This window comes from Leucoraja erinacea, chromosome 4, assembly GCF_028641065.1.
Source record: "Leucoraja erinacea ecotype New England chromosome 4, Leri_hhj_1, whole genome shotgun sequence".
Lineage (NCBI taxonomy): Eukaryota > Metazoa > Chordata > Chondrichthyes > Rajiformes > Rajidae > Leucoraja > Leucoraja erinaceus.
In genome coordinates this window covers 83756673-83783112 of record NC_073380.1, presented here as the reverse complement: position 1 = coordinate 83783112, position 26440 = coordinate 83756673, and the positions used below count along the sequence as shown (strand labels likewise).

The 26440-nt window shown below is 43.5% G+C and overlaps 1 protein-coding gene and 1 long non-coding RNA gene across 2 annotated transcripts; one reads left to right on the top strand and one right to left on the bottom strand.

The window, feature by feature from the left end:
- Window positions 1–754: 754 nt before the first annotated feature.
- On the bottom strand, window positions 755–26234 carry LOC129696624 (zinc transporter ZIP6-like). The gene is made up of 10 exons (XM_055634681.1): window positions 26171–26234; window positions 24291–25054; window positions 21944–22112; window positions 21303–21472; window positions 17782–17949; window positions 9637–9748; window positions 7042–7443; window positions 5208–5288; window positions 4163–4353; window positions 755–2791 (listed from the first exon to the last, which is right to left on the bottom strand). Exons 1-10 carry the CDS (start codon window positions 26217–26219, stop codon window positions 2639–2641), a joined length of 2259 nt encoding a protein of 752 aa, XP_055490656.1. The 5' UTR covers window positions 26220–26234; the 3' UTR covers window positions 755–2638.
- LOC129696627 (uncharacterized) lies at window positions 10599–13983 on the top strand. Its single transcript, XR_008723373.1, has 2 exons — window positions 10599–11156; window positions 12194–13983. It is a non-coding gene; the product is annotated as an uncharacterized LOC129696627 (long non-coding RNA).
- Window positions 26235–26440: the final 206 nt, after the last annotated feature.

Here is a 26440-nt window from a genome sequence, read left to right as displayed (position 1 = left end):
CACAGGACTAAAACTAAAAAAAAAAGTGAATTAAACGGCGGCTGCTAGTTAGCCTAAACACGGGCCACTCATGCTCGAACCCTCGTCAGGAGATACGAGGGCGGGCACGTGACGTCATGGGCTAGAGGGAGTGTCCTGATACTAAAGCTCTCTCACCTCGAGACCTTGAGGAGACAACCGGTAGCTGAGCACGAGAGAACAACCTCGCTCAGCTACAGCAACATTGTATTGTAGTTAGCGCACCAACCACCACTGAATAAATTACTCTTTGAACCAGCCTGATGTCTCACCTTTATTCACCACGTATGGTGCCGCTACAGAACGCTAGTATATGTCTACTATGTACATACTATTGTATATATATATATATATATATTTATGTATAAATACATTGAACTCTTTTTTCCGTTTATTATATTGTTTACAGAGCACTGTTTACTTCTCTGTAATGCTGATGTAATTAAGGATTTCATTATTCTGTCTGGGACATCTGACAATAAAACACTCTTGAACCTGTTGCTGGGAGGGGGTGGGACAAGCTGCATCTGTGCAGGCAGACAAATGATGGATATTTCGGGCGGGGACCCTACACTAGGACAGTCGCCATCACCTTACTGATTGGGGCTGCTTCAAAAATTATTTGTTCTCCCCAGGAATCTTTTGTTTCTTCTGGTTTGCAGTTCCCCCCGTTGGTTTTGCGGCAGCGGCTGACTGGAGACCGAGTCCCTAATGTCCACCACACAAGAATCCAAAATGCAATCAATAACTTTATTAAAGTTCAAAAATTACAAGATTCGCCAAATACAACGGACTACAACCTTATCAAGCACACACACATTTAACAACCCTTTGTACCTTCAATGTTTTCTCACTGTAGTTTTTTCGATCGAAAGCTCACAGGAGAAATTCGACAGCAATATCTCATCGTAAAAGCACATCCCGTCCTCGCCAGTAAGCGCTACTTCAACATTTTATTTTCAAGTCATGGAATACATGAATTTTTCTTCATAAATAGCTCGGTTGCCTTTTGTCAGGAACAATGACTTATTACAAAATAAAATACATTATTGTAGAGTGGGTGTGAACACTTATGTTGCATATAGATCATAAAAATTATTGCAAATATACTTTGCCTTTCAGGTGTAGACTTTGCATTTCAGAACATATTTTACACAATAGCGTATGTAGATACAACTTGTAGGGTCCATTTGAACCAACAGTAGCACAATGGCTGAATTAGCATCTGCAGGAGAGACCTGTAAATAATACCATTATTTAGGCTGGTCATTGTCGCTTTACTATTTGTGCGATCTTGCTGGGTTACTTCAAAAGTACTTAATTGGCTGTAAAGTGCTTTGGGGTGTCCCGAGGCGGAGAACAGTATGGAAGAGCCAGTCCCATTTGTAACAGTTCACAACACTAAATAGGCACAAAAGCTAAATCTACAATCTAGGGCATTATCAAACAAAAATAACAGTATTTATTGAATAAAACAGCCTACCACCCATAAATTACACATGCACAATACCACCCCACATATACGTTACACATGTAATGCATCTTTTAACAGCTGTAACACATCTATATAGTCGATTGAAATCCTATGTAACATACAGGCTGCAATGCATCTTGTAACAACAATTTTAACACAAAGCCTGCAGGATTTGGTCAACTGCTTCTCAATAGGAAAGTATCAAAGCAACTATTGGAATGAATTAACTCCCCCACACTGTTGTAACCAAGGAAATAAAACCTTGGGAACACATGGAAAGTGAACAGCAATGAAATTGGTAGATGATAAAAGGTAGCTAGCTGAATTATCCTGTGGGATTTCATAGAAAATATAATTGCTCCTGTAACTTGCTTTTGGTTCTCCCTTTGCCATGCTTTTGGGGATTTCTACCTTTCTATTTATTTGGCATTCAGCTTCCTCCCTGGTTATCACTAAACCCATGTCCACACTCAACTGATTATCTAAGGTGGCCATTAACCAATTCTGTTTGTACCTCTCACATTAGTGAATTCATACTTAATACTTCATTTTTAAATGTGGATTACATACAGCAATGTGACTTAACCAAAGATCAACAGCTGCCGTAGGGCAAAAGGCCGAGTTACAAATGCAGAACGTGCAAAATCAACTAATTGTGGTGATGGGTGTGGGGTGGGTGAAAACTACACTTACTCAAGGTGCCAAGCGGTAAAGTTACAGCTTTCCACTGAGCGCAAGGCCTGACATTTCATTCCACCGACTTCAGGGAAATTCTGCAGGTCAGAAGATATTCCCACCCCCTTTCAGCGCTGCAAGTTTATATTCCTACTTCCCTCATTCCTTCAAGATGCTGGTCTCAGTGTGGCGATAAGACTTAAGCTACCCGCTTAAGCAAAAACTTGCAAAGATGTAGGGAAAACTGGAGGTTAGGTCATGAGTTGGGTGCAAAATAAAGGTTTAGGCCTGGAGAGGAGATGGGGGCAACTGGGAGGTGGATTTGGCGGAGCTGTTGTGAGGCTTCTATTGCAGATCACCATGTACCAATCTATTACACTCATCATCGCAAAATAACCCACACTAAACAAATAAATAAATCTAAATCTAGTAATTATGAATACCAACTGGTTTAAGATACAACCAATTTTATCACAGTTTCACAATTGACAAGATTTTATGTTCAAACACAGCAATAAGCAACATGATACCAAATCCCAGGAGTATTCCTGCATTCTGAAGCAGGAAGCTAGCTCCATGGCTGTAGTCATGGTTACCAGCATCACTATGAAGCATTTCCGGAACCTGTAAAATGAGACGATAGGAATCATTATTCAGTTTTATATTGCTGTGAAGCGAATGCAGAGCAGTGCAATAAGATGCTCTTGTTCAGAGTTTTATGAAGAGCTAATATTCCAGCCAGATAATATTGCTGACAGATAACTTTAGGCACCAAACCCTGGATCCGACACATCCCACGGCACTGCAGGAAGTTACTGAGCAACTACTGCAAGCTCTGATCTCAATCTATCAAATATACTTGGATAGGAATGTTCCAGAAGTGATGTAAAATGCGTTGACCAATCAGACTAACACCAGTGGAATTTCATAGCAGATAGAAATTATACTTAACTTGAAATAGTCAAAATAAACAAGGATTGTCTGTAGATATTTGAGTCTGTCAAAAAGGCACAACAGAGGATGTACTTTCTGCGGCAGCTGAGGAAGCACAATCTGCCACAGGCAATGATGGTCCAATTCTATACAGCCATCGTAGAGTCTCTCCTCACCTTCTCCATCATGGTCTGGTTTGGCTCAGCCACCAAGCACGACATCTGGAGGCTGTAGCGAATTGTTCGATCAGCTGAGAAGGTTATAGGCTGCAACCTTCCCACCATTGACAAACTGTACACTGCAAGGGCCAGGAAGCGAGCGGGTAAGATCATCTCTGACCCCTCTCACCCTGGCCACAAACTCTTTGAATCACTTCCCTCTGGAAGGCAACTCCGGACTGTCAAAGCTGCCACAGCCAGACATAAAAACAGCTTTTTTCCACAAGTAGTAGCTCTACTCAATAACCAAAAATATGTAGCCTCCTTTTGCTCTGGTATTTTATTTAATTCACATGTTTAATTAATAATGTTTTATTGTGAATGTTTAATGTTTTATGTGTCATTCCTAACTGTCACTGTATGTCATATTGTCACTTGTGGGAAGAGCACCAAGGCAAATTCCTTGTATGTGAATACATGGCCAATAAATCTATTAATTCATTCATCCATTCATCCATTCATTCATTAATTAATTAATTAATTCATCACTCACTCACTCATTCATTCATTCATATTTGTAAAGAGTAAATTACATCACACAAATTTCATTGCCTATTTTGGAAAAAAACAGTAGTGTTCTGATAAGGAACTGAAGTACACTGCATGGATTTCAAATGCAAGTTTGATACGATTATACTCCCCGAACACTATATGCACACTTAAATTGCCAGTCTCCAGTATAGAACAACTGCTAGATGCCACTGCACTCACGTGTTTTTTTAAAGGATGATAACATTAAGTATGCTGAGATTACTCTCTATGGAGAAGGTGCTACATAGATGTAAACTGTAGCAGTAAATACACAGAGCTAATTTTAAAAGGAAGCAACAAAGTTTCTACGTACCATATCAACCAGGGCCACGTACAAGAACAAACCAGCAGTAATTGCAAAGATCCAAGTGGAGACATTTTCAGCATAATGTCCAATGGCTGTGCCTGTTATCATGCCCAGGTATCCCAACAAAGCAGATAACATATTATACAGAATAGCTTGCTTGATGGTCATTCCAGCCTTCAACAGCACAGCAAAATCACCTGCATACAACCATAGTTCAAGACATTTTAGAAGTCACATTTCAAACCCATGTACTTTCTAGGTCTGGTTCCCTTACACTGTTACACCACCTCAGTTCATTGCCATTTTTATACATTTTGGTTTCACCATGTAGAAATGACAGCAGTGTTGTTCGAAAACTGAATCCGCGGATTTCCACGCACTCAACCATCAGCGCAGGGGCTCACTGTCTCGCGGAAAGCCATTTATAGCGGAGATTTAGACAGCGGAGAAAGCCATTTATAGCGGAGATTTAGATTTTCTTTTAAACCGGATTTCAAAATCCACAGATCCTGTGTATATTTCGGAAGGTCGTCTGTGTTTTGGTAAGTAACACGTATGCCCGAGTCAGAGAGTTGTGGATTCACAATCTGCTCAAGTTAAATTCTAGAATGTCATTCCTAACGTAGTTGTTTAGATTATCACAGGTGGTCACAATATGTGGCACAAAAGATTCCTCCAGACTATTTTGAAGATAAATTCTCCACAACACCCTGGAGTGATACTTATCACAACCTCGTGAGAGATCTGACTGTTTGTGGAGTGTTGTGCATTACTAACATGTAAAAGAATGACTTTATTCTTCCTCGGCAAGTGACTAATCTGCACCATGGCTGTAAAATATTTGGAAAAGTCTTCAGTTTATGAAGATTATATAAACAAAGCATGGTAATGAATTACTTACAAAAAGAGATAATTTTAGAAGCATTGGTACAAACGTTCTATGCTGGAAGGCACAGGAGGCCTTCTACACAGTATTGTACATTCACCCCCCTCTGAACCGTTCAGTCACAGTCAAACATGTTATTGTGGAGGAGTTTTGTTTTGCACTTACCCAGCTCGTGTGGTAGTTCATGACAGAAAACCGCAACAGATGTACTCAATCCACTAGACAAGCCTCCAGTAAAAGCAGCTCCTGAAATCAAAATTGAAATATCGATTATGTTGGAAATGAGGAAAAGAAAATTAAGTTTAAATAATTACAGCTTAAACTTAATGCCAGTGTAAATAATGCTTATTACAATGAGTTTCTCCACTCCACAATGCAGCTAGTTTCAGAACATTTTTCCAAGAAATTATATAAATGACATTGTACTGACAGCAATTGATCCATTGAAGAGAAATGAATTTTAACAGAGGCTTTTTTACAATCCCTACTCGCAAGAGGCAAGAGTATTCTAAGGGTTGGCAGTTCACAGTAAATATGAGCCAGGCCTGCCATGGCCAAAATGCAGCACCTTAAAACAAAGCTTAAAACAAAACATTAGGTGCCGTGGTGACACAATGATTTAGAATGTAAAAAAAACCGTGTCAGGAGTAACTCTGGATTGTGGTGGAAATTAATCTGGTATCCTTGAGGAAATGGTGAAGGGTTAGCTACCCGGTCTGGTCGGGTTGGGCCTGTATGTGGCTCTGAAAACTGTTAACAGAATGTCCTCTGAAATGGCTTACAAACTACCCAGGTGAAGGGCAATACATTCATGCACCCAGCAATGCCCAGATCTTGGAAACATTTTTTTTTTAATTTCACTTTATCAGTATATATAACCCCACAAGTGGAATCAGCAAACATGGGGAGAAGGAACAACAGATGTGCAAAATTCAGACTATTTTAATTGCAGCCTCGAAAACCCGGGTTAACCCTTCACTTCCTGAGCTGTGATTCTACATGGAGCATGTTGGTACGATGTAACTTCAATAAAGAGGTTCTCACTTGGGTGAAGAAGCACCATATCAGAGTGTAGTCAAGGTGGACATCTAAAGTTTTCAATGTGAAGAGAATTAGTGTAGACAGGTTTAATATGGATGAATGTTAAAAGAAAGGTAAAATATTAGCTACTATTTTACTGAATGGCACCTGGGCATGAGCAAGTGGTGAAGAAGACTGAGGAAGGGTCTTAACCAGAAACGTCACCTATCTTTTTTCTCCAGAGATGTTGCCTGCTCCGTCGCGAAACTTCAGCATCTTGTGTCTATCTTTGGTGAGTAGGACCAGTTGAAGAGCTCTTTCAGTATCGAACAAACATAGGCACAATGGGCTGACTATGGCCTTCCAAAACGGCATCATTCCATATCCACCAAATCAATGCCAGAGATCTATTGCCCTTCCCGAACAAAATATTCTCCTCAATCACTAGTGCAGGGGTCGGCAACCTACGGCCCCTGGGCCGAACGTGGCCCGTAACCCGTATCCCCTGTAATCATCCGGCCCGCCGGGCACCTCCCCAAGCGCAGCCGAGCTCTGGCTGTACCGCATCCTGCACAATGCTGCCAGCACGGCCGCGCACCTTCTGTGAACACGTTTAAGAAAGAACTGCAGATGCTGGAAAAATCTACGGTAGACGAAAATGTTGGAGAAACTAAGCAGGTCAGACATGCAAGGATTGCATGAGGCTGCCTCACCCGCTGAGTTTCTCCAGCATTTGTGTCTACCTTCTGTGAACACGTGATTTGCTGCCTGCCATCCGAGGCGGGATCATGTGTACACATGAGATAGATGTGGCCCGCCATCCGCTCACAGACATGCGTCCCGGCCCCTATGCAGAACAAGGTTGCCGACCACGGCACTAGTGTTTACATTGCCAGACCCGGTTATGCTTCTGTCGTAAATCATGGTCATCACATTGAGAGTGGTTCAGTTTGACTGATTGTAAAGAGTCGAATCTCACCAATGGCTAAACCGTCGCTGAAGTTGTGAAGCCCGTCACCCATTATCACCATCCACGCCAGAGTTGCTATTCCTGCATCCTTCAGGTCCTCCTGGAAATAGTAGTGGCCATGATTATGGGGGTGGTGGTCCTGGTGGTGGTGGTGGTGCAGAATGTGATGGTAACGGTGGTGGTGGTGGTGGGAGTCATCAGCGTTTCCTATGGTGTCATGGAAGTGAGAGTGGCACTTGTTTTCGCACCCTCTCGGCACATACGGGCTGTAATTTCCTTCTGGGTTTGGAGGGGCAATCATAACTTCTTGTTCTGGAGTCAGTGAATTTTGACTGTAATCCAGGGAGGGAAGATTTGACTGATCCTTGGATTCAACTACATAGTCTTCGGGGTCTATGGGTGGTACAGGTTCTACATTTCAAAAAGACACATAAAAAGATAAAGTCACCCAAAACAGCATAAAACAAGCATCGTATAACAGCGTCCATTCATTTAAAAGGAAAAACAATATCAATGGAAACCTGGGGAAATTATCCAGTCTAGACAAGTATGAAAACTAGAAAGCAATATACATTGGTATTCTGCATCTTTTTTTTTTTTCACTTAATTTTTTAATGATTTTTAAGAGATATATAAAAAAGAGTGCAACATCAGCACCATAAATTGGCGCCGTCCTGTAGGGGGTATGGCTGCCTAGCCTGCAGTTGTCTGTTTTTTTTCATCTCTTTTTCTATTTTTAGTTAGTTTAGTGTTTTGTTTTGAGGAGTTCTAGCTTTTTTGTGTGGGGGGGGAGGGGGAAACTAATTTTCAGGGTCCCTACCTGGTCGGAGATGCAGCTTTTCTCCGGGCTGCAGCTTCGACCCGTCCCCGCGGCCTACCAGCGGGCCTGGAGTGGCGTCTCCTGAGGGGACCGCCTGGAGCTTTCGGCGGCGGCACCGGCGACAGCACCAGCTCAGCGGCGGCGGCGGCACCGGCTCAGCAGCGGCATCAGCTTAGCAGCGGCGGCGGCACCGGTGGCACCGGCGGCAGCGGTACCGGCTCGGCAGCGGCGGAGCTGCGGGTCGGAGGACAGCGGTGCAGCGCTGGAGCGCCATTGCGGGGCTGGCGGTGACTTCGCTGAAACTCCGGTAACTGGAGCTGGGTCCGTTGCGGAGCTGCGGGTCTGTGGAGCGGCTGCGGGCAGCGGCGATGAACTTTCCATCGGAAGCCTGGGATCTCCTGATGAGATCGCCAGTTGAGCTCCATTCGGCGCGGCCCTGTCGGCTCCGGAAGCCACAGTCTCGAGTAAGGAGGCCCGACTATGGGTGGACATGGGGATGGGACTGTACTTTGTGCCTTTCCCCACAATGGGAACCATTGTGGGGGGATGTTTTGATGTTGAAACTATCTATCACTGTCATGTTGTATTCTTTTCTAATGTGCTGCATGGCAAAAATAATTTCACTACACCTAGGTGTATGTGACAAAATAAATTTTAAATTTGAATTTGAATTTGAATAAATAAAACAAAGTAAGAAAAACAGCAATTAAAATAAAAAAATAAGTAGAGGGGAAAAAAAAAGAAGTAAATAAATTAAAAAAATTGGAATAAGACAGTGTGGTTCACTTACCAACTTAAAAAAAGAAAAAAACATTACATTGATTTGTTATCTGGAGATAATTCAATATTCATACAAAAATACCATCTAGTTCTATATAACGCAATCTTCCTATATCTAGCTCGGCATTTATCTAATTGGTGTCATGGCTCAAATAAACGGTCCATTTTTCCCAGATCTTCTCAAATGAAATCTCCTTGATTCTCAAGGAGTATGTTAATTTCACCATATTAAAGCTGTCTCGCACAATTTCTAACCACTGTTCCTGTTTTGGACTTTTTTCATGAAGCCACTGCCTGGTAAGTTGCATCTTCAAACATATTTTAAACTAAAAAAAACTACCTGAAAAAATGAAAATGATCAAAATCATCAGAATGCATTTAGGCAGCTGGTGAAACATAGCCATGTTGTACACATTTACTCACCCAATGTGAGTGCAGTTTGTTACTGATGCTTAGCCAACGAGAGCACAGTATGTACTGAATGGCCCCTTTCAGAGTTCACTGAGCCCTCTTGTCCCCCAGAATGCATCCCGAATGCTCAGCGAGGGCCAACAAATGAGGGTTGAAGTAATATCATCTGCTTTCCAACTTAATTCAAAAAGCAAAAGAATGCCCCAAATATTTGAAACTTGAGGCTCACTTGTTAAAGTCGACATTAATATCTGACTTGAAATAGCTTCCACTCTTTAGATTCCCATTTCTCCACCATTCTGAGGTCTAGTCAAATTAGATCCACTTGGTATCACTGTCAGAAACACAGACCTGGTCATGTCCAGGAACTGATTAACCATAAAACGTGTTGTGTTCAAGGGACCCTTTCACTCCTTTTCATTTTCACAATGCATAACTTCTGCTATTTACCTGGTTCCGTAGTTTCACTCCACAAAAACAAGAGAGTTCTGACAATCTCACAAATTTTGTAATCTACACAGTGCAGGGCAACACTGATCTCTATTTTGGAAAATACCTGTGGACATTTACCTGTGATCCAGTAATAAGCCTACCTGCAACATTTTTTACATATGCGTTTTCATCCTTGGATAATTGTTGTGACTCAAGGGGTTCTGCATTTCTGTCAAGATCCACGTCTTGTTCATCCTGGTTAGATTTCTTCTGCTGTTGAAAACAAAAAATCAACCATTGCACACTGGTGCCATAATCCTAAATGCTAAGTGTAAAGTTGAAGGAAGATTGACCTTATTGACAGCCATACAGTAATACTCAACAATTCAGTTGGAAACGAGATCTAACCATCAGCTCCGGAACATCAAATTAGATTTACATCAAATATAATTAAAGAGCACAGAACCCAGTGGGTCATCGACAATAGATGTTATAAGATCTTGCTCATTTTTTTATTTAAACAAACCCGTAGTATTGATTATGAGGGGACAGATCTGCGGAAAGGTCATAGAAACAGGACCGGATCGGACTCCTTCGTGGATCGGATGCAGCCTGCGAGTTTGACACCCCTGGCTTATAGGAAGCGTTTCAGTACAAGAACAAGAAGGCTCTGCAGAGAGTAGTGCGTTCGGCCGAACGCACTATGGGAACTTCACTCGCCCCCTGCAGGAACTATACAACAGGAGGTGCAACTCCAGAGCAAACAAAATCATGAGAGACCTCTTCCACCCCTGCAACGGACTGTTCCAGCCGCTACGGTCAGGCAAACGCCTCCGTTGCCATGCAGTGAGAACGGAGAGGTTGAGAAGGAGTTTCTTCCCAGAGGCAATTCGGACTGTAAACGCCTTTCTCACCAGGGACTAACTCTACAGAAGTTTTTCCTTCTATTATTTATTATGTAAAAGAATATGTGTGTTATGATTGTGTTTATAATTTGTTTGGTTGTTTTGTTGTTTGTCTTTTGCACAAAAGTCCGCGAGCATTGCCACTTTCATTTCACTGCACATCTCGTATGTGTATGTGACAAATAAACTTGACTTGACTTGACTTGACTTGACAATCCAATCAGAAGTTACATGCATTTGCCTGGGGATTTTCGCCACTTCAAACACCTGATCTAAGTAGGAGCTGTGTAAATTCTGTTTAAGTTGTTTAAGACGACTGTCTCTTTGATGAGTTCATTGGCTATATTTAAGAGGGAGATGTGGCCCTTCTGGCTAAAGGGATCAGGGGGTATGGAGAGAAGGCAGGTACAGAATACTGAGTTGGATGATCAGCCATGATCATATTGAATGGCGGTGCAGGCTCGAAGGGCCGAATGGCCTACTCCTGCACCTATTTTCTATGTTTCTATGATAGTGATGCTTCGAACCAAAGATTATAGAGGAGCAAGATAAACCATTCGACGAAAAAGCTGTAGTACGGTCATGGGCTCATGGGTAATTTGTGGCGCGCCATTTTGGGAATCATATATATGAGGGTTTTTTTGAATGGGCATCTGTCATGGCGCCCACATCTACACGCGTAGCGAGCCGTTCTGCTATAGTGCTCGAATCGCCAATGTAAGTGATTTAAGCACTTTATAGCAGTCTTTCTTCAGGTTCCCCACTAAAGACGAAAGGTAAGAAAAAAATTATAACTTTCTGTGTTGAGGCCGATCTCTTCCTATAGCTCAGATCGCGGAGCCGGGGGTCGCCAGAAGAATTGCTCTGATCGCCGGCCCGGGGACTATAACACTCTGAAGCCGCGGTGTGTGGAGCTTCTAGTCACGGGGGCAGCGTGCACTTTCCCTCGCGGAGTCTGGGATCCCTCGCCGGAGAAAAGCGCCGGCCCGCGGCCTCTAACATCATGAAACCCCGGTCTCCGGTAGGAGGCAGCCGATTCAGGACCTCCAAGCAGCGGAGATCCCGAATAGGCTTGTGTTTAAGCAGGTTTGAAATAGTATTAGAAATACAGGAAAAATGATGTTAAATATACACAATCAGTGTATATTTTAAAATACATTATAAATAGTTATAGGGAACAATGACATGCCACGAGGAGCGCACATTAAAGCCTTAATTTCCTTCCCAATGTATGATGACTGTAACATATATAATTCTATTCTTATGATCCTGACAATGTATTATATTATATTTGACAATTTTTGGTACATCAGCAAGTTGTTAGAAAGTCTTCTTTTATAGATATAGACGTAGCACAATAATAAAGGTAGACAAAAATGTCTCCAGCATTTTTGTCTACCTTCGATTTTCCAGCATCTGCAGTTCCTTCTTAAACAATAATAAGGGTATCAATTTTTACACTGCTGTACATTTTTGGTTTTGTTCTTGTCGTAAGGCAGGCATGGTATTGTAAGCTCTTCTACATTTAAGTTAAATCAAGTCAAGTCAAGAGAGTTTCTTGTCATGTGTCCCAGATAGGACAATGAAATTCTTGCTTTGCTTCAGCACACAGAACATAGTAGGCATGAATACAGAATATATTCAGTAGGCATAAATTGACCTACTAGAGGAAAAATGCATCTTCAATATACATGTCTCTCCCCACCCCTGAAAACAATTGCATTTGAGTGACATATCATCCATTCTGCAGTTATGTAGTTATAATCAGATTTGTTCTTATAAGTTAATTCTATATATTTTACTGTAATTTCAGATGTTGACAGTGGGTCCAGAATACTCGTTGATAAGATCTCCTACAGCGAACTACAGAGTACTTGTCAAAGAACTGCCGTCTTTGTTCTGAACACTCTGTATATCTCACACATAAAACAATAAATTATGTAAATCTTACCATAAATGACAGAAATAAAAAGTGTTATCCTTGTTTATGAATTTTGTTGTAGAATGATTTAAAATTGAATGGATTGATGCAATATACTGGTAGCCCACAAATGTTTAGTTATGAGATATTCACATTTAAAAACTCACTCAGAGCTCGGGTGGCTGTGAGCGGCTGCCTGGCCAGGACAGCGGAACCGCAGCTAGACCCGGGGCTCGCAGGTGACCTGGGAACTGCAGCTAGTCCCGGAGGGTCCTGGCCCCTATGCAAAAAAGGCTGCGGACCCCTGGACTAAACCAAACCCTCGATCCTGTCCCGCCATCCTTTTTTCAAAATTTAGCAACTCAAATGGTGGTGCGTCTTCATTGCCGGGAAATACGGTAACTCATTTCCCTCAAATATATGTTAAATTAAAAACTAAACTATGGTAGCAATGCACAGTTTTCATGTATAATTCTCGCACTTCTGCATCAATGTAGGTATGTATACACTATATTTCTTTACACTAATATAGAATGAAAAAATATCTTGGCATGTGTTCATTTATATTTTATTCACAATATTAGGATTTCAGAGAGAGGTTGAATGAAAGAAAAAAAAGTTCAACAAAATTAGGAGATCACAAGAAAGAAACTAGAGAAACATACATATGTGTGTGTTATATATTTATATACATATATATCACACATATATACGCATCATATATACACATCATATAATGAATATATGTGTTTATATATATAAGAAACTAGAGAATTATGTATGTGTGTTATATAATTATATACATCAATATCACATTTATATATCTGTATCATATATATATAATATATGTGTTTATAAGATATAAATATAGGCAAATATATTGGCTTATGGCTTGTGTTCCTTATATATTATAGCAAAATGTAAAGGCAAATATAATTGTCTTTATGGCTTATGTACATCATGAGAATGGCTCATGTGCATCATGAGTTGCATTAAATCAAAGTTGCTTCTGATCTATGAGGAACTTTGAAATATATTATCTCTATCTTGCCACTCACACACAGAAACACACACATTCCGTTCCCCCACAACACTGATTAAACAAAAGATCATAGAATGTGGTCCAGAGACCTTTCATTGAGCATTGTTGCTCATTTTATACGCAGTTTCCCTTTTTAATTATTTTTTTTTTTTTAAAGGAGCACCTTATTTATTATAAACAAAGATAATAATAGTTTAACAATGAAGGCTAAGAGAACAAGATAAACTACAAAATCCAATGGACTGACGTGGATTAAACTGCGAGAGGCATAACGGAGATCGGGGTCTTATTCCTAAAATGGCGGAAGTAACGTTACGATCCGTACTACACGTCAATCCATTGGATTTCGTAGGAGTGGTCTATCTTGCTCCTCTATAATCTTTGCTTCGAACAGCAGTGATGACCCTGATGAATTACCGGTATTATGCTTTGAAAATTCGGATGACAGTAGTGAATTTTTCGGATTTGAAGATTAGAATGCTTTTTGTTTTTGTAATCTATGTAATCTTTGTTTTGTGCACAATTAAATGCTATTTTATTCCGAACGCTGTATTTTTTTATAACCGCACCGATGTATACATTATCTGTGTTTTGCACTGAAAATGGCTGCGAATGAAAATAACCGCCACCACGGCGAATGTCTGGTTTTTATTTTTCAAATTTTCGCGACTCAAGATGGGGGTGCGTCTTCGGCCGGGAAATACAGTAATTTTACAGAAGCCAATTAACCTACAATCCTACACGTCTTTGGAATATGGGAGGAAACCAGAGGACCGGAGAAAACCCAGACAGTCACAGGGAGAATGTATAAACTCTGTACAGACAGCATCTGTATTCAGGATGGAACCAGGGTCTCTAACGCTGTAAGGAAGCAATTCTACCCTCAGTGTGCTGTTGCTGCACTTGGTCTTCACGTGCCTGGAGAGCTGCTGTTGTATCCCACAGTGGAACTTCCAGCCCAACAAAGCCTTGTGTTTGTAGTTAATTAGTTCCTGGACTTGAAAGAGTATGTTTCTGACAGAGATGACAAGTGGATCTAATTCTACTAGACCTCAGGAATCACCAGGCACTCTGTGTCTCTGCTTTAGTGTAATCTAGAGATACAGCGCGGAAACAGGCCCTTCGGCCCACCGAGTCCATGCCGACCAGCACATTAGCACTGCCCTACACAGTTTCATACTTTAACCAACCCAATTAACCTACAAACCCGTACACTTTTGGAGTGTGGGAGGAAACCAAAGATCTCAGATAAAACACACACAGCCACGGGGAGAATGCACAAACCCCGTAAAGGTAGCACCCGTAGTCAGGGTCAAACCCAGGTTTCTGGCGCTGCAAGCACTGTAAAGCAGCAACTCTACTGCAATGCTGCCGTGCTGTTATTTTCATGCAACAATGATGATTGTTACTCCTACTGGAAATGATCAAGTTGCTGTGAGGTGCTGACTGAGTCGAGCTTTCTCTGTGGGTCTTTGTCCTTTAACATTGATTTTCTTCCAGCTCTTTACTGTTGCTACTGTTGAGGGACCAAGTGGACGATGGTGACAGCCTGGAATTGGCAGATACTTTATTTTTCATTTTCTCAATTTGATTTAATTTTGTTATTCTGATTAAAGTGGTTAATTTGAGCAAATTCGAGTCTTTTATTTTAGTTTTGAGATACAGCATAAAAGCAGGCTCAACGCCCACTGGACTCAGGCTGACCATCAATCACAGTGGTTCGATGTTATCCCACTTTCTCATCCACTCCCGAAATATTAGGGGCAAACTTGCACGTCTTTGTGATGTGGGAGGAAAACGGAGGAAGCACACAATCTTAGGGAGAACATGCAAGCTGCACACAGACAGAACCTGAAGTGTCTGTACCCAGACACAAGGCTGAACAGTGTCTCTGGTGCTGTGAGGCAGTAGCTCTACCAGTAGCATCACTGCTTTCAATTGTGTCGCCTGTTCACAGGAAGTCCTTACTTGACTCTCATTTAACAATAGTAGAATTTCCATCTTATTTGACTAGAATACGTCATGCTACAGTTTCAATTTGTTTAAACTCAGATTGGCTGCACTATCTAGCTTTAGAACAGTGACAACCACCGGCCACTTGTCATCCACATTGGCACTTGCTCGTGCGATGACATCATCTAACTAGATCGTGTTATATATTATAGTATATTAATGATTTGGATAAGGGGATTGGAGGTTTTCTGGCCAAGTCTGCAGATTATGCTAAGATAGGTGGAGGGGCAGGCAGTGTGGAGGAAGCAAGGACTCTGCAGAAGGTCTTGGACAGGTTAGGAGAGTGCGCAGAGAAGTGGCAGATGCAATTCAGTAGAGCAAAGTGCAGTCATGCATTTTGGTAATAATAATAATAATAATAATAATAATAATAATATCTTTTATAGAATAAAGGCGTAAATTATTTCCTAAATGGAGAGAGAATCCAGAAATCGGAGGTGCAAAGGGACTTGGGAGTGCTGGTGCAGGACTCCCAAAAAGTTAATTTGCAAGTCAAATCGGTAGTAAGGAAGGCAAATTCAAAGCTAACATTTATATCAAGATGACTGGAATGCAAAAACAGAGATGTAAATCTGAGGCTCTAAAAGGTGCTGGTCTGGCTGCATTTGGAGTACTGTGTGCAAACTTGGGCCCCATGTCTGAGGAAGGATATGCTGGCTCTGGAGAGGGTACAGAGGAGGTTTACAAGAATGATTCCATGAATGAGTGGGTTAGCATATGATGAGCGTTTGACAGCATTGGGCGTCTACTTGCTAGAGTTTAGAAGGTTGAGGGGGGGGATCTCATTGAAACTTACAGAATAATGAAAGGCATAGATAGAGTGGATGTGGAACGGATGTTTTCACTAGTGGGAGAGTCTAGGACCAGAGGTCATAGACTCAGAATTAAATGGCACTCTTTTAGAAAGGAAGTGAGGAGGAACTTTAGTCAGAGAGTAGTTAATCTGTGGAACTCATTGCCACAGAGGGCTGTGGAGGCCAAGTGAGTGGATATTTTGTAAGGTAGAGATAGACAAATTCTTGATTAGAATGGGTGTCAGAGGTTATGGGGAGAAGGCAGGAAAATGGGATTAGGAGACATAGATCAGCCATGATTGAATGGAGGAGTAGACTCGGTGGGCCGAATGGCCTAATTCTACTATAACTTGTGAACTTGGGCTGGATTGTGGTACTGCCCAGACCCTGCAATTGTTCTTCTGGAAAAATACAATGGTGATGGAAAGCTTGTGTTGCAGGCATTTCACCAAGAGGAGGAATCACCTGAATTAGGTTTCCCAACTCTCCCCTTTCCAATCGCACATCAGAGATGGACAATTTTTCTTACTCTGATCGTGTATTTCTCACGGTGGGCTCTTTGTCTTGTCTTGGTTCTTGGACCAGGGATTGCTCAAGTTTGGACAGGAATTCCTTTATGGATGTCGCAGCATGATTCCAGACATGCTGGTTCCATATTAGAATGGGCCAGAGTGATATGGGACGCTCACATTATGGTGGAGTGAATTAGTGAGACCACACGATACCTCAGTCTTGACATTAAACCGCCCCATTAAAACAGTATTCCTCTTCTGGTTTCCCTTTTTGCCCCGGCTCCTTCACCTGACCGTCCTCTCTCCATTGTGTTTCCCTCAGGGCGTCAATGTCAAAGCAGCCATGTCCTTGGTCTAAGACAGTCAGATCCAATGCTGTTTCATTTAGTTCCACTCTCCAGATCTTATCCTTGTGCAAAATCTTCTCCTGAACCGTATTTATCCACCCACATTGGGAGTTGTCAAGTTATGTGCTTGGGGTCCCTGATCTTCTGATTAAATAAGCTTCCATCGCCCTTTAAAACACCGCCTTCCAGTTAACTGTCACCTATCCACATGTTCTCCAGAGATGCTGTCTGGCATGCTGAGTTACTCCAGCACTGTGTCTTTATTTTGTAAGCCAGCATCTGCAATTCCTTGTGCCTACCTTCAAGTTATAACTGTAAAAATAAAAGCTTGGTCACGACATTTTGGGCTCCTGTGTAAATTGTTTGTGAAGCTGAACCCGTCTGGTCAAACTGACGCTGTGGTTTCTTTTTATTACTAATCCATTATTAACACATTTCTCCAATCTCCCCTTAACTTCCCTGCTTTAAAGAGAACTGCTCCACTCTCTCTGCATCACTGAATTTTCTCCTATACATCTGCATTACACTGTGAACCATTCATCCTTGCCTGCTATGGTTCTGATTCTTTTTATCAATTTACCACCTTGAGAAGCAACTTACCATTACGGCTACCACAGTTTTACTTCCCTGTTCAAATATCCAAAGGGAGAGGATCATTTATAAACAAGACAATTACCAGTACAATAAACTTTTGGCTGTCAATTAAAATAGTCACTATTTCGCAATAGCTCCCTTATAAATGAAAGGAACAGGGTGGACCATCAACTCTTACCTTCCTTTTCCCTTTGTACAATTTAATTAACGTTATCAGATGTTCGATAAGAAACATAAAGTACAGGCCCCCAAGGGCAGTGAGCCCCTTCCACACATAATTCAAGTGGTCGTTGCCTTCTTCAGGACGTTCATGCTGCTCACTGCTGTGGTGATGAAAGCCTTGAGACTGGAAGGAGCAGAATTTTGGTTTTAGTTCCAAAGTAATAAAGGTATCCCACAAACTTCAATTTCTATTCCATTTCTAGCCCCAAGCGCGTTAGTGTATTTGAAGTATTGTAACTGTTATAATAGGGAAAATGCAGCGGCCATTTTGTAAACAGCAACCATGGGCCAACGTGTTAATGACCAATCTGTCCTGGCTGTGCTCATTCAAAACAGAGGTCATGGCATCTTTCACACACAATCACACAGCAGACCTCAATTTCACATCTCTGCCATCTTGGGGCAGGAGCTATTCCGGCAAGCCAGGTACCAGGAGTATCTCGGCAACCCGGCAAACCAGCTCACCCGTCGCGGATCGAGGACTCGCTCACCGAGGACGGAGGACCCACCCGGTAGGCCCGGCTCACCCACGGAGGACTTTGAACTCGACCCCGACTTACAGCGGGTTCGATCTCGACTACGGGTGCTGTCTGTATGGAGTTTGTACGTTCTCCCCGTGACCTGCGTGGTCTTTCTCCGAGATCTTTGATTTCCTCTCACATTCCAAAGACGGACAGGTTTGCAGATTAATTGGCTTGCTAAATGTAAACACTGTCCCCAGTAGGTGTAGGATAGTGTTAATATGCGGGAATCGCTGGTGGGCAAGGACTCCGTGGGCCGAAGGGCCTGTTTCCGCGCTGTTTCTCTAAACTAAACTAAACTCTAAAGATGGAGATAAAATGACACAGGTCTGGGGTAGGGGTGGTGGTGCGACTTATCATTGGCGTTGCCCAATGTCAAGGGACATAACCTGGGGTTCGACCTTTTTAAGCAGCAACATGCAAGCTCAAGGTGCTCTCAACATTTAGTTTAGTTTTGGTTTAGGATACAGCGCGGAAACAGGCCCTATAGCCCACCCTGCTGACCAGCGATCTCCGCACACTAACACTATCTTGCACACGCCAAGGACAATTTACAATTATACCAATCCAATTAACCTGCCATCCTGTACGTCTTTGGAGTGTGAGAGGAAACCGGAGCTCCAAAAGAAAACCCACACAGATCACAGGGAGAAAGTACAAACTCCGTACAGACAGCACCTGTTAATCAGGATGGAGCTCGGGTCTCTAGTGATGTTAAAGCAGCAACTCATCCATTGCACCTCCGTGCCGCCCAAACTTGACCCACAATCTTCCTTCAAATCAAGTCTGATCCCATCAGCTGTTCCGTTTCATCACTCTGTCCCCTGCATTATGGATGCGTCCGAATTATCATGGGCTAACCTATAGATCTTTGCCTTTTAAAATCCATTTAGATGCAGAGGGACAAAGATGATGATGATCCAGCGCATTTGGACCTGTCCACAACATTCCAAGAGCTTAAATTTAGTCGTCAAGTCAAGTCACATTTATTTATATAGCACATTTAAAAAACAACTCTCGTTGGCCAAAGTGCTTTACATTTGTTACAAGAATAGCACAACAAAACAAACTACATACATATATACATGTAGCCCTCACTCAGAGGACGTCAGGGAAGGCTTGGGAGTATAGATAAGTCTTTAGTCTTGACTTAAAACAGTCGATGGAGGGGGCAGTTCTGATGGGAAAGGGGAAGCTGTTCCACAGTCTAGGAGCTGCAACCGCAAAGGCGCGGTCGCCCCTGAGCTTATGCCTAGACCGCGGGATATTCAGTAACCCCAAGTCGGCCCATCTGAGGGGACTGGAGGTGGAGTGGTGGGTGAGAACACTTTTTATGTAGGTGGGGGCAAGCCCATTGAGGGCTTTGTAGACATGGAGGAGAATCTTGAAGTTTATACGGAACCGCACAGGGAGCCAGTGGAGAGAGGCCAGGATCGGGGTGATGTGGTCCCTTTTTCGGGTGCCCGTCAGGAGTCTCGCTGCGGCGTTTTAGACCAGTTGCAGGCGGAATGGGGAAGATTGGCTGATGCCAGTGTAAAGAGAGTTGCAGTAATCTAGGCGGGAGGAGATAAATGTGTGGATGATCTTTTCGAGTTCATCAAACTGGAGGAATTTGTTTATTTTAGCTATCGTCCGAAGCTGAAAGTAGCTAGCTTTTACCACGGCATTGACTTGTTTGTCAAATTTCAGTGCTGAGTCAAATATCACGCCAAGGTTTTTGACGTGAGGTTTGAGTAGTGGGGTAAGGAATCCAAGACTGCCTGCTATCATTTTGATTGAGTCCGAGGGGCCGAGAAGGATGACCTCAGACTTACTCTCGTTTAGTTGGAGGAAGTTCTGGGCCATCCAACACTATATATCCTCGAGGCAGTGGGTAAGGTTAAACAGATTAGATTGTTTTTTGGGCTTCAGGGGGAGATAGAGTTGGGTATCGTCTGCGTAGCAATGGAAGGAAATGCCGTGCCTTTCAATGACTTGGCCAAAGGGGAGCATATACAGGGAGAAGAGAATGGGGCCAAGGATGGAACCTTGTGGAACCCCACAGCAGAGATTAGCTGGTGGGGAGAATGAGTTGATATGTTAGTCGAGAAACTCCTACCTTTTAGGTAGGAGATGAACCAGCTCAGGGCAGTGCCATCAATACCAACCCTATACCGGAGACGGTCAATTAGGATGGTGTGGTCGACTGTATCAAATGCTGCACCGAGGTCAAGAAGGAGCAGGATTGCACAGTCGCCGGAGTCAACGGTGAGGAGTAGGTCATTGTGTACCTTCAACAAGGCAGACCCTGTGCTATGGTGAGCCCTGAAACCTGATTGGAAAGTTTCCAGGATAGTGTTTTGGTGAAGATAAGGTATAAGTTGACTTAAAATTACCTTTTCAAGGGCTTTTGAGAGGAAAGGCAGTTTAGAAATGGATCAGTAGTTACTTGGCAAGGTGGGGTCGAGGTTAGGTTTTTTCAGGTGTGGCTGGACCACCACATGCTTGAAGCAGGTAGGTACAGTGCCAGTGGCCAGAGAGCTGTTGAAGATGGCGAGGATGCTGGGACCAGCTGTTGTAATGATGTCCTTTAGGAGGGCAGAGGAGACAGTGTCGAGGGGGCAGGTAGTAGGTTTCATGGTGGTGATCAGTTTTACAAGGGAGGGTAGAGTAACGGGTTGGAAACAGTCTAATTTTGAAGAGCAGACCAATGAGACAGCCAGGTCACGGATGGGAGGGGAAATATTAGTTCTTATATTCTTTACCTTAAATTTAGGAACATTCCACCAAATATTGACATGGAAAAAGTAGATACACCTTTGTGAAGCAACAGGTCTTCTTGACAACGTTAAGCATCTCGTTGGTAAAGTGGTCACATGCGCCCCACTGCCTGATTTCATCAGTATATTGAGCTGTGCCCTCAGTGGGATATGGAAGAGGCTACATGAATTACTGGATAGACGCAGACAGTACTTACATGTGGCAAGAGATGTAAAAACGCATCCCCGCTCAATGTCCCGACAGCCAAAGCAACCAAAAATGTCAAGAGAAACTTGAAGAATGCCTTATTCATTAAAGGCATAAAGATGATGCCCAATAGAGATAGCAGACTGATGATTGTGACAGATATGAAACCGCCAATCCATGCTGTTGCAAAACAAGAAACAGGCAGAGGTAAATGCTTCCTTATACTTTCCAAAAATATACTTGCATTTATCAATAACATTTGGTAAGTGATTTACGAGCCATTTCCTATCCTCCCCTTCTCTCCACATCAAGACTGCAATCACTGTAGTGGTCAGTAAACTAGCTTTATGGTCCATGATGCGATTTTAATTCGACTTCTCCATTAATGCTGTTATAAAATGGATGAAGCCCTGGGTTTCATAAAGACAGAGTGAAGCAAAAGGAAGACTCTCCAAGTCTGTGCATTGGCCCGTTTGGATCTCAAGATAAAGAGAAATGCACAGCACCATGGGGGAGGGCAGCAATAAGTGGGAGTGAACGGACAACTCACTCAAAGTCTGCATTGACAATCTTTCCCCTGCTGTGACAGATTTTGGACACGTGCATTACTCAGTATGAGGCAATCATTCCAAATTACATAAAGTGACTCACCTGCCCCAACGGAGTAAGCAGAATATTTCTCTCCGGGTTCATGTGCAATGCATGCCTTGCTTTCGATCTGATCCAGAAGCGCTGGGCAAAGGTAGCTGAACTGCTCAGCACTCAGAGTCGCATGTGGGTGCATTCCATGGGATGAGAGTATCTTGTCTGCATTCAGGCACTGCATGGGACACAAGAGGACGTAGCCTGATTAACAGCACTGAACTCACCAAACATCATGGGTAGCCACCAATGATCTAGCCCCTTAAATAATGTGGTGTTTATGTTACTGAACCAGCAGACCCCTTGACCATCAATAAGACCATGGTTGATTTTTGTTAACCTTAGAACAGATTTCTTGCACTATATCCATAAAATTGAAAGAAATGTTGATTCCTGATTGAATATACTGAGTGAATGAGTCTCAACTGTCCTCTGAGGAGAATTCTAAAGATTCACCAGCCTTTGGGTGGAGATATTTCTTCTCATATCTGTCCTGAATGGCCAACTCTTGATTTTGAAGCTCTGATCCTCCATTACGGATGTCTTTGTCATTACTTTTCATTTGCTCAACCAAACACATTACGAAATTTGGATATTTCAATGAGGTCACCTCTTATGTTTCTAAAATCAATAGAGTACAGGCCCTGTCACCTTAATCTCTTCTAATCTACCACCTCAAGCTGGTGAATATTGCCTCCCTATTGAGTATGTGCTGCTGTAGGAAGAGGGAGCAGACCTGCCCACAACATTCCAGAAGCAGCCTCACCAGGTACTACGGTCTCATCAGTCGGGTACTACGCAAAATACAGTGGACTAAACCCCCAGTCATGGTTCCCAATGGTCCTCGACATGGTCATCAAAACCCTATGATTCCCAATAGCCTAGGCTTATCAACCCACCCAGTTCAGGCATAAACCATCCATGCCACGATAAACTACTAGGTTGCAGGAAGAAAGGGCCTGGATTACAGAATTGGGAAGACCACTGCTGGGCCTGGATCAGACAGCACTATCAACATGATGACAGCATTCTGTCGCATATCCACTAGGGAACATACCTGGGAAGAAACTGCTCAAACTCAGGAACTACACATTCAACTACAACAAAACCTGTACTGGAGTTCCTGGCAGGCCTTCACCACAATGAAGGACTCAGCTACTGCGCCATCAATATAGCCAGAAGTACTCTGTCAGCCTACTCAACTCAGGCACCATGACAACAGGGCAAGGGTACCACCCACTGGTGATCAAAATACTATTTGTCTGATGAAATGTTTGCTGTTCTCGAAAGTTACCATTCAGTGATTTGTGTGCAAGGCCATTCAGTTCCAGTTGAACACCAGCACCAATTTATGCTTATCCAAGGCTTTCAATCCCGTTTAAAAAATATTTCACAACCAGCATGAATGACCTCCTTCCCTACCTTCTCTTTTTGTCTTCTCCTATACCCCCCCCTTCCCATCCTCCATTAAAAGTTGGTTAACCAGTTCCAGTCTGAATCAGTCTGAAGTAGGCCTGTCTGAATCAGTCTGACCCAAAACGTTACCTATCCATTTTCTCCAGAGATGCTGCCAAACCCGCTGAGTTATTCCAGCATTTTGTGTCTATCTCTAGTTGACGTCCTGCCTTTCTACTTTATATTTGTGTTTCTATTCGTATATGTCCTTGCCCATTTGCTAAATAACGTTCAATAGTACTATATTTGTTTGGGGTTGAAGTGACTCCACCAACACGATCCCTCTAAACTGCACCCTCATTCTCCACCCTGTGTACAAATAAGCCTCTGGGTAACCCAAGCCTGTGTGGCCTTGTGTGGAACAATAACAATCACCCTGCACTCACTGAATGGCACGGCCTCTGACACCATCGCCACTGTCAGATACTCCTATTTTCTAATCCGTCCCCATGTCTCACCACCTCCAACGCCCCGACACTGCTCCAATTTCAGCCTTTCATGTTTTCAGCTGCCCAAATTTGTTTCAAACCTACCTGCCTCCCTTTATTCACAGTGATCTATAAAACCCATGACCCCAACCAAGCCTGAAGAATGGTCCCAACCTGATACATTGTCTATTCGTTCGCTCCACAGAAGCTGCCTGACTGCCTGTGTTACTCCAGCAGTTTGTGTTTCACCCCAACCAAACCTTTGGTTATCTGTCCAAATATCTCCGAATGCTAAAAGTGATTCACCTTGGTATGTAGGAAAGAACTGCAGATGCTGGTTTAAATCGAAGGTAGATACAAAATGCATGCTGTGCCCACCTGTGATTCACCACCACATTACTAAGTGCTACATAAATGTAAGCGGCTGTTGTTGCTGCAGATTGACAAAGTGAAAGAGTAAAAGGAATCCTTACCTCTTCTTTGCTCGGGTCTTTATCTCCATGGTCCACAAGCTGATTGTTTTTTCTGCGTAGCTCTCCTACAGTATTGTGGGTAGAATCAGGCGGCAGTTGTCCCCCTGTGTTGGTGATGTACCCGGCCGTTGTGCCGAGCTGCCCCCTGAGCTCGAGCACCGCAGATGGCCCGGTGGGAGGGGAGCTGGCGGTCGGAGGGCTGCGGGCCGGCCGTGCGCGCTGCTTCCTTCCCGATCTGTCGCCGGGCGGGACTGAGTGGGCGTGTGCGCCGGAGCCGCTCTGGGCATCCGTCCCGGATACGTTGACGTGCTTTGGAAAACGCCCAGCCTCTCTTGGGGTGGTCTGCAGGCCGATTCTCAGCTGGATCTGCCGGCAGCCGGGACAGCAGTGGCGACGAATGGTCCCTTCTGCTAATACCGTGCGTTTCTTGGTGACGTGGTCAAAGTGCTCGCCTTTGGTCACCATGGTCCGGACTCCCCCCACCCCAATGTTACACAGCAGCTTCTCCAATCCCTCCACGGTCAGGGTGCCATTTTCTCCATACTGGTTGAAGAGCTTGTGCAGGTAGTATTTCTGTTCAAACACGGCCTTGTACCTGTCCATGGCGGTGATGGTCGGATCAGGCCGCTGTGCGTGACCGTGCTCACTGTGCGTTGTGCACTGGGGATCGTGGTCGCCCAGGCTATTGCACCCGTCCCACAGGAAGGTCAGCAGGCAGGCACATGTGAGACCGACAGCGAGAACCCTCCCCCCTGCCATCACCCCTGCAAAATGAAAGAAAGACGTATCATTCTGTTTTTGATATACAGCATGGAAACAGCGTATCATTCTGTTTTTGATATACAGCTCTTCGGCCCATCGAGTCCTCGCTGATCACTCATTCCCACTTTCACATCCATTCGTTACACACTGGGGCCAATTTTGCAGGGACCAATTCACCGGCAAACCGCACGTCTTTTTGGGATGAGAGGGGAAACCGGAGCACCCGGAGGAAACCCACACGGTCACAGGGAGAACAAGGAAAGTCGACACAGCAGCCGAGATCAGGATGGAACAGGTCGTTGGCGCTGTGATGCAGCAGCTCTATCTGCTGCGCCACTGTGCTGCCCATCCACACACATGTATAATCAGTGGAGACGATAGAACAGCACTTTAAGGAATCTTGCAGCTTTGCACAAATCAATGTTCTGTGTTGGTAAGTTCCAAACATTCAGACCACCTGTTCCCTTCCCTACTTGGGACATTTTTAATGGCACCTCAGAATCACGGAAAATTTATGGCTGATGCCCTTCAGATCCAATTTCATCTCAGTTAAATCCCACCTCCCTACAGTGGGAAAGTAATCCTGCAGGACGCAACTCTTCAAGTGCCCATCGAGCCCTTGTGAAATGTGGTGAGACTTTCTGTCTCTCTCACTAGTTCAGCCACTGAGTTGCAGACCCACACTACCCATGGAATCAATTATTCTACCCACATCTCCCCTTTAATTCTACAAATTACTTTACATCTATTCGCTCTGGGTTTTTTTAAACTTTCAAATAAAATACATCTAATGTGCCATCTTGTAATTTTATACTTTTAAATTGAGCTGATTCTTCAACAACATGATCCCAGCCCATCCCTCTTTTATTAAAGATAGAGTTTGTTTTTATGCTCCTGATGCCATGTATTTGTAATGTGACCAGAATTATCTGCAGTGTGCAAGCCCTGACAGTTGCGTACTGTTCTAGCACAACCTCCTTACTTTTATATCACATGCCTCAGGTATAAAGGGAGGCTCCTTTTCACCATCTTGTGGACCTGTCCTGATACCTTATATCCTGTTACGGATATAATGTCCCTCTGTTTCTGCAGATCAAACAGTATTCTACGTTGCTCACCTTCCTTTTCACACTTCCTCAAGTGGGGTGCCCCAAATCCAAAAGTCATAGTGTCCTTCGGCCCATCACATCCATGCATTCCCTCTCCCTCCTTTCTACAGTAATCCCAATTCCTCACATTACGTCTGCAGCTGTCTATGTCATGGTAGGTACTTCTCCTGCTTCTCAAGTAGGGTGGTAGTCTCTGCCTTTGCCACATCTTCGGGTAGCGTGTCCAGGACACACAGAGTGTACAGCGTGGGTACTGCAGCCCAGGGCAGACCTCCCTCC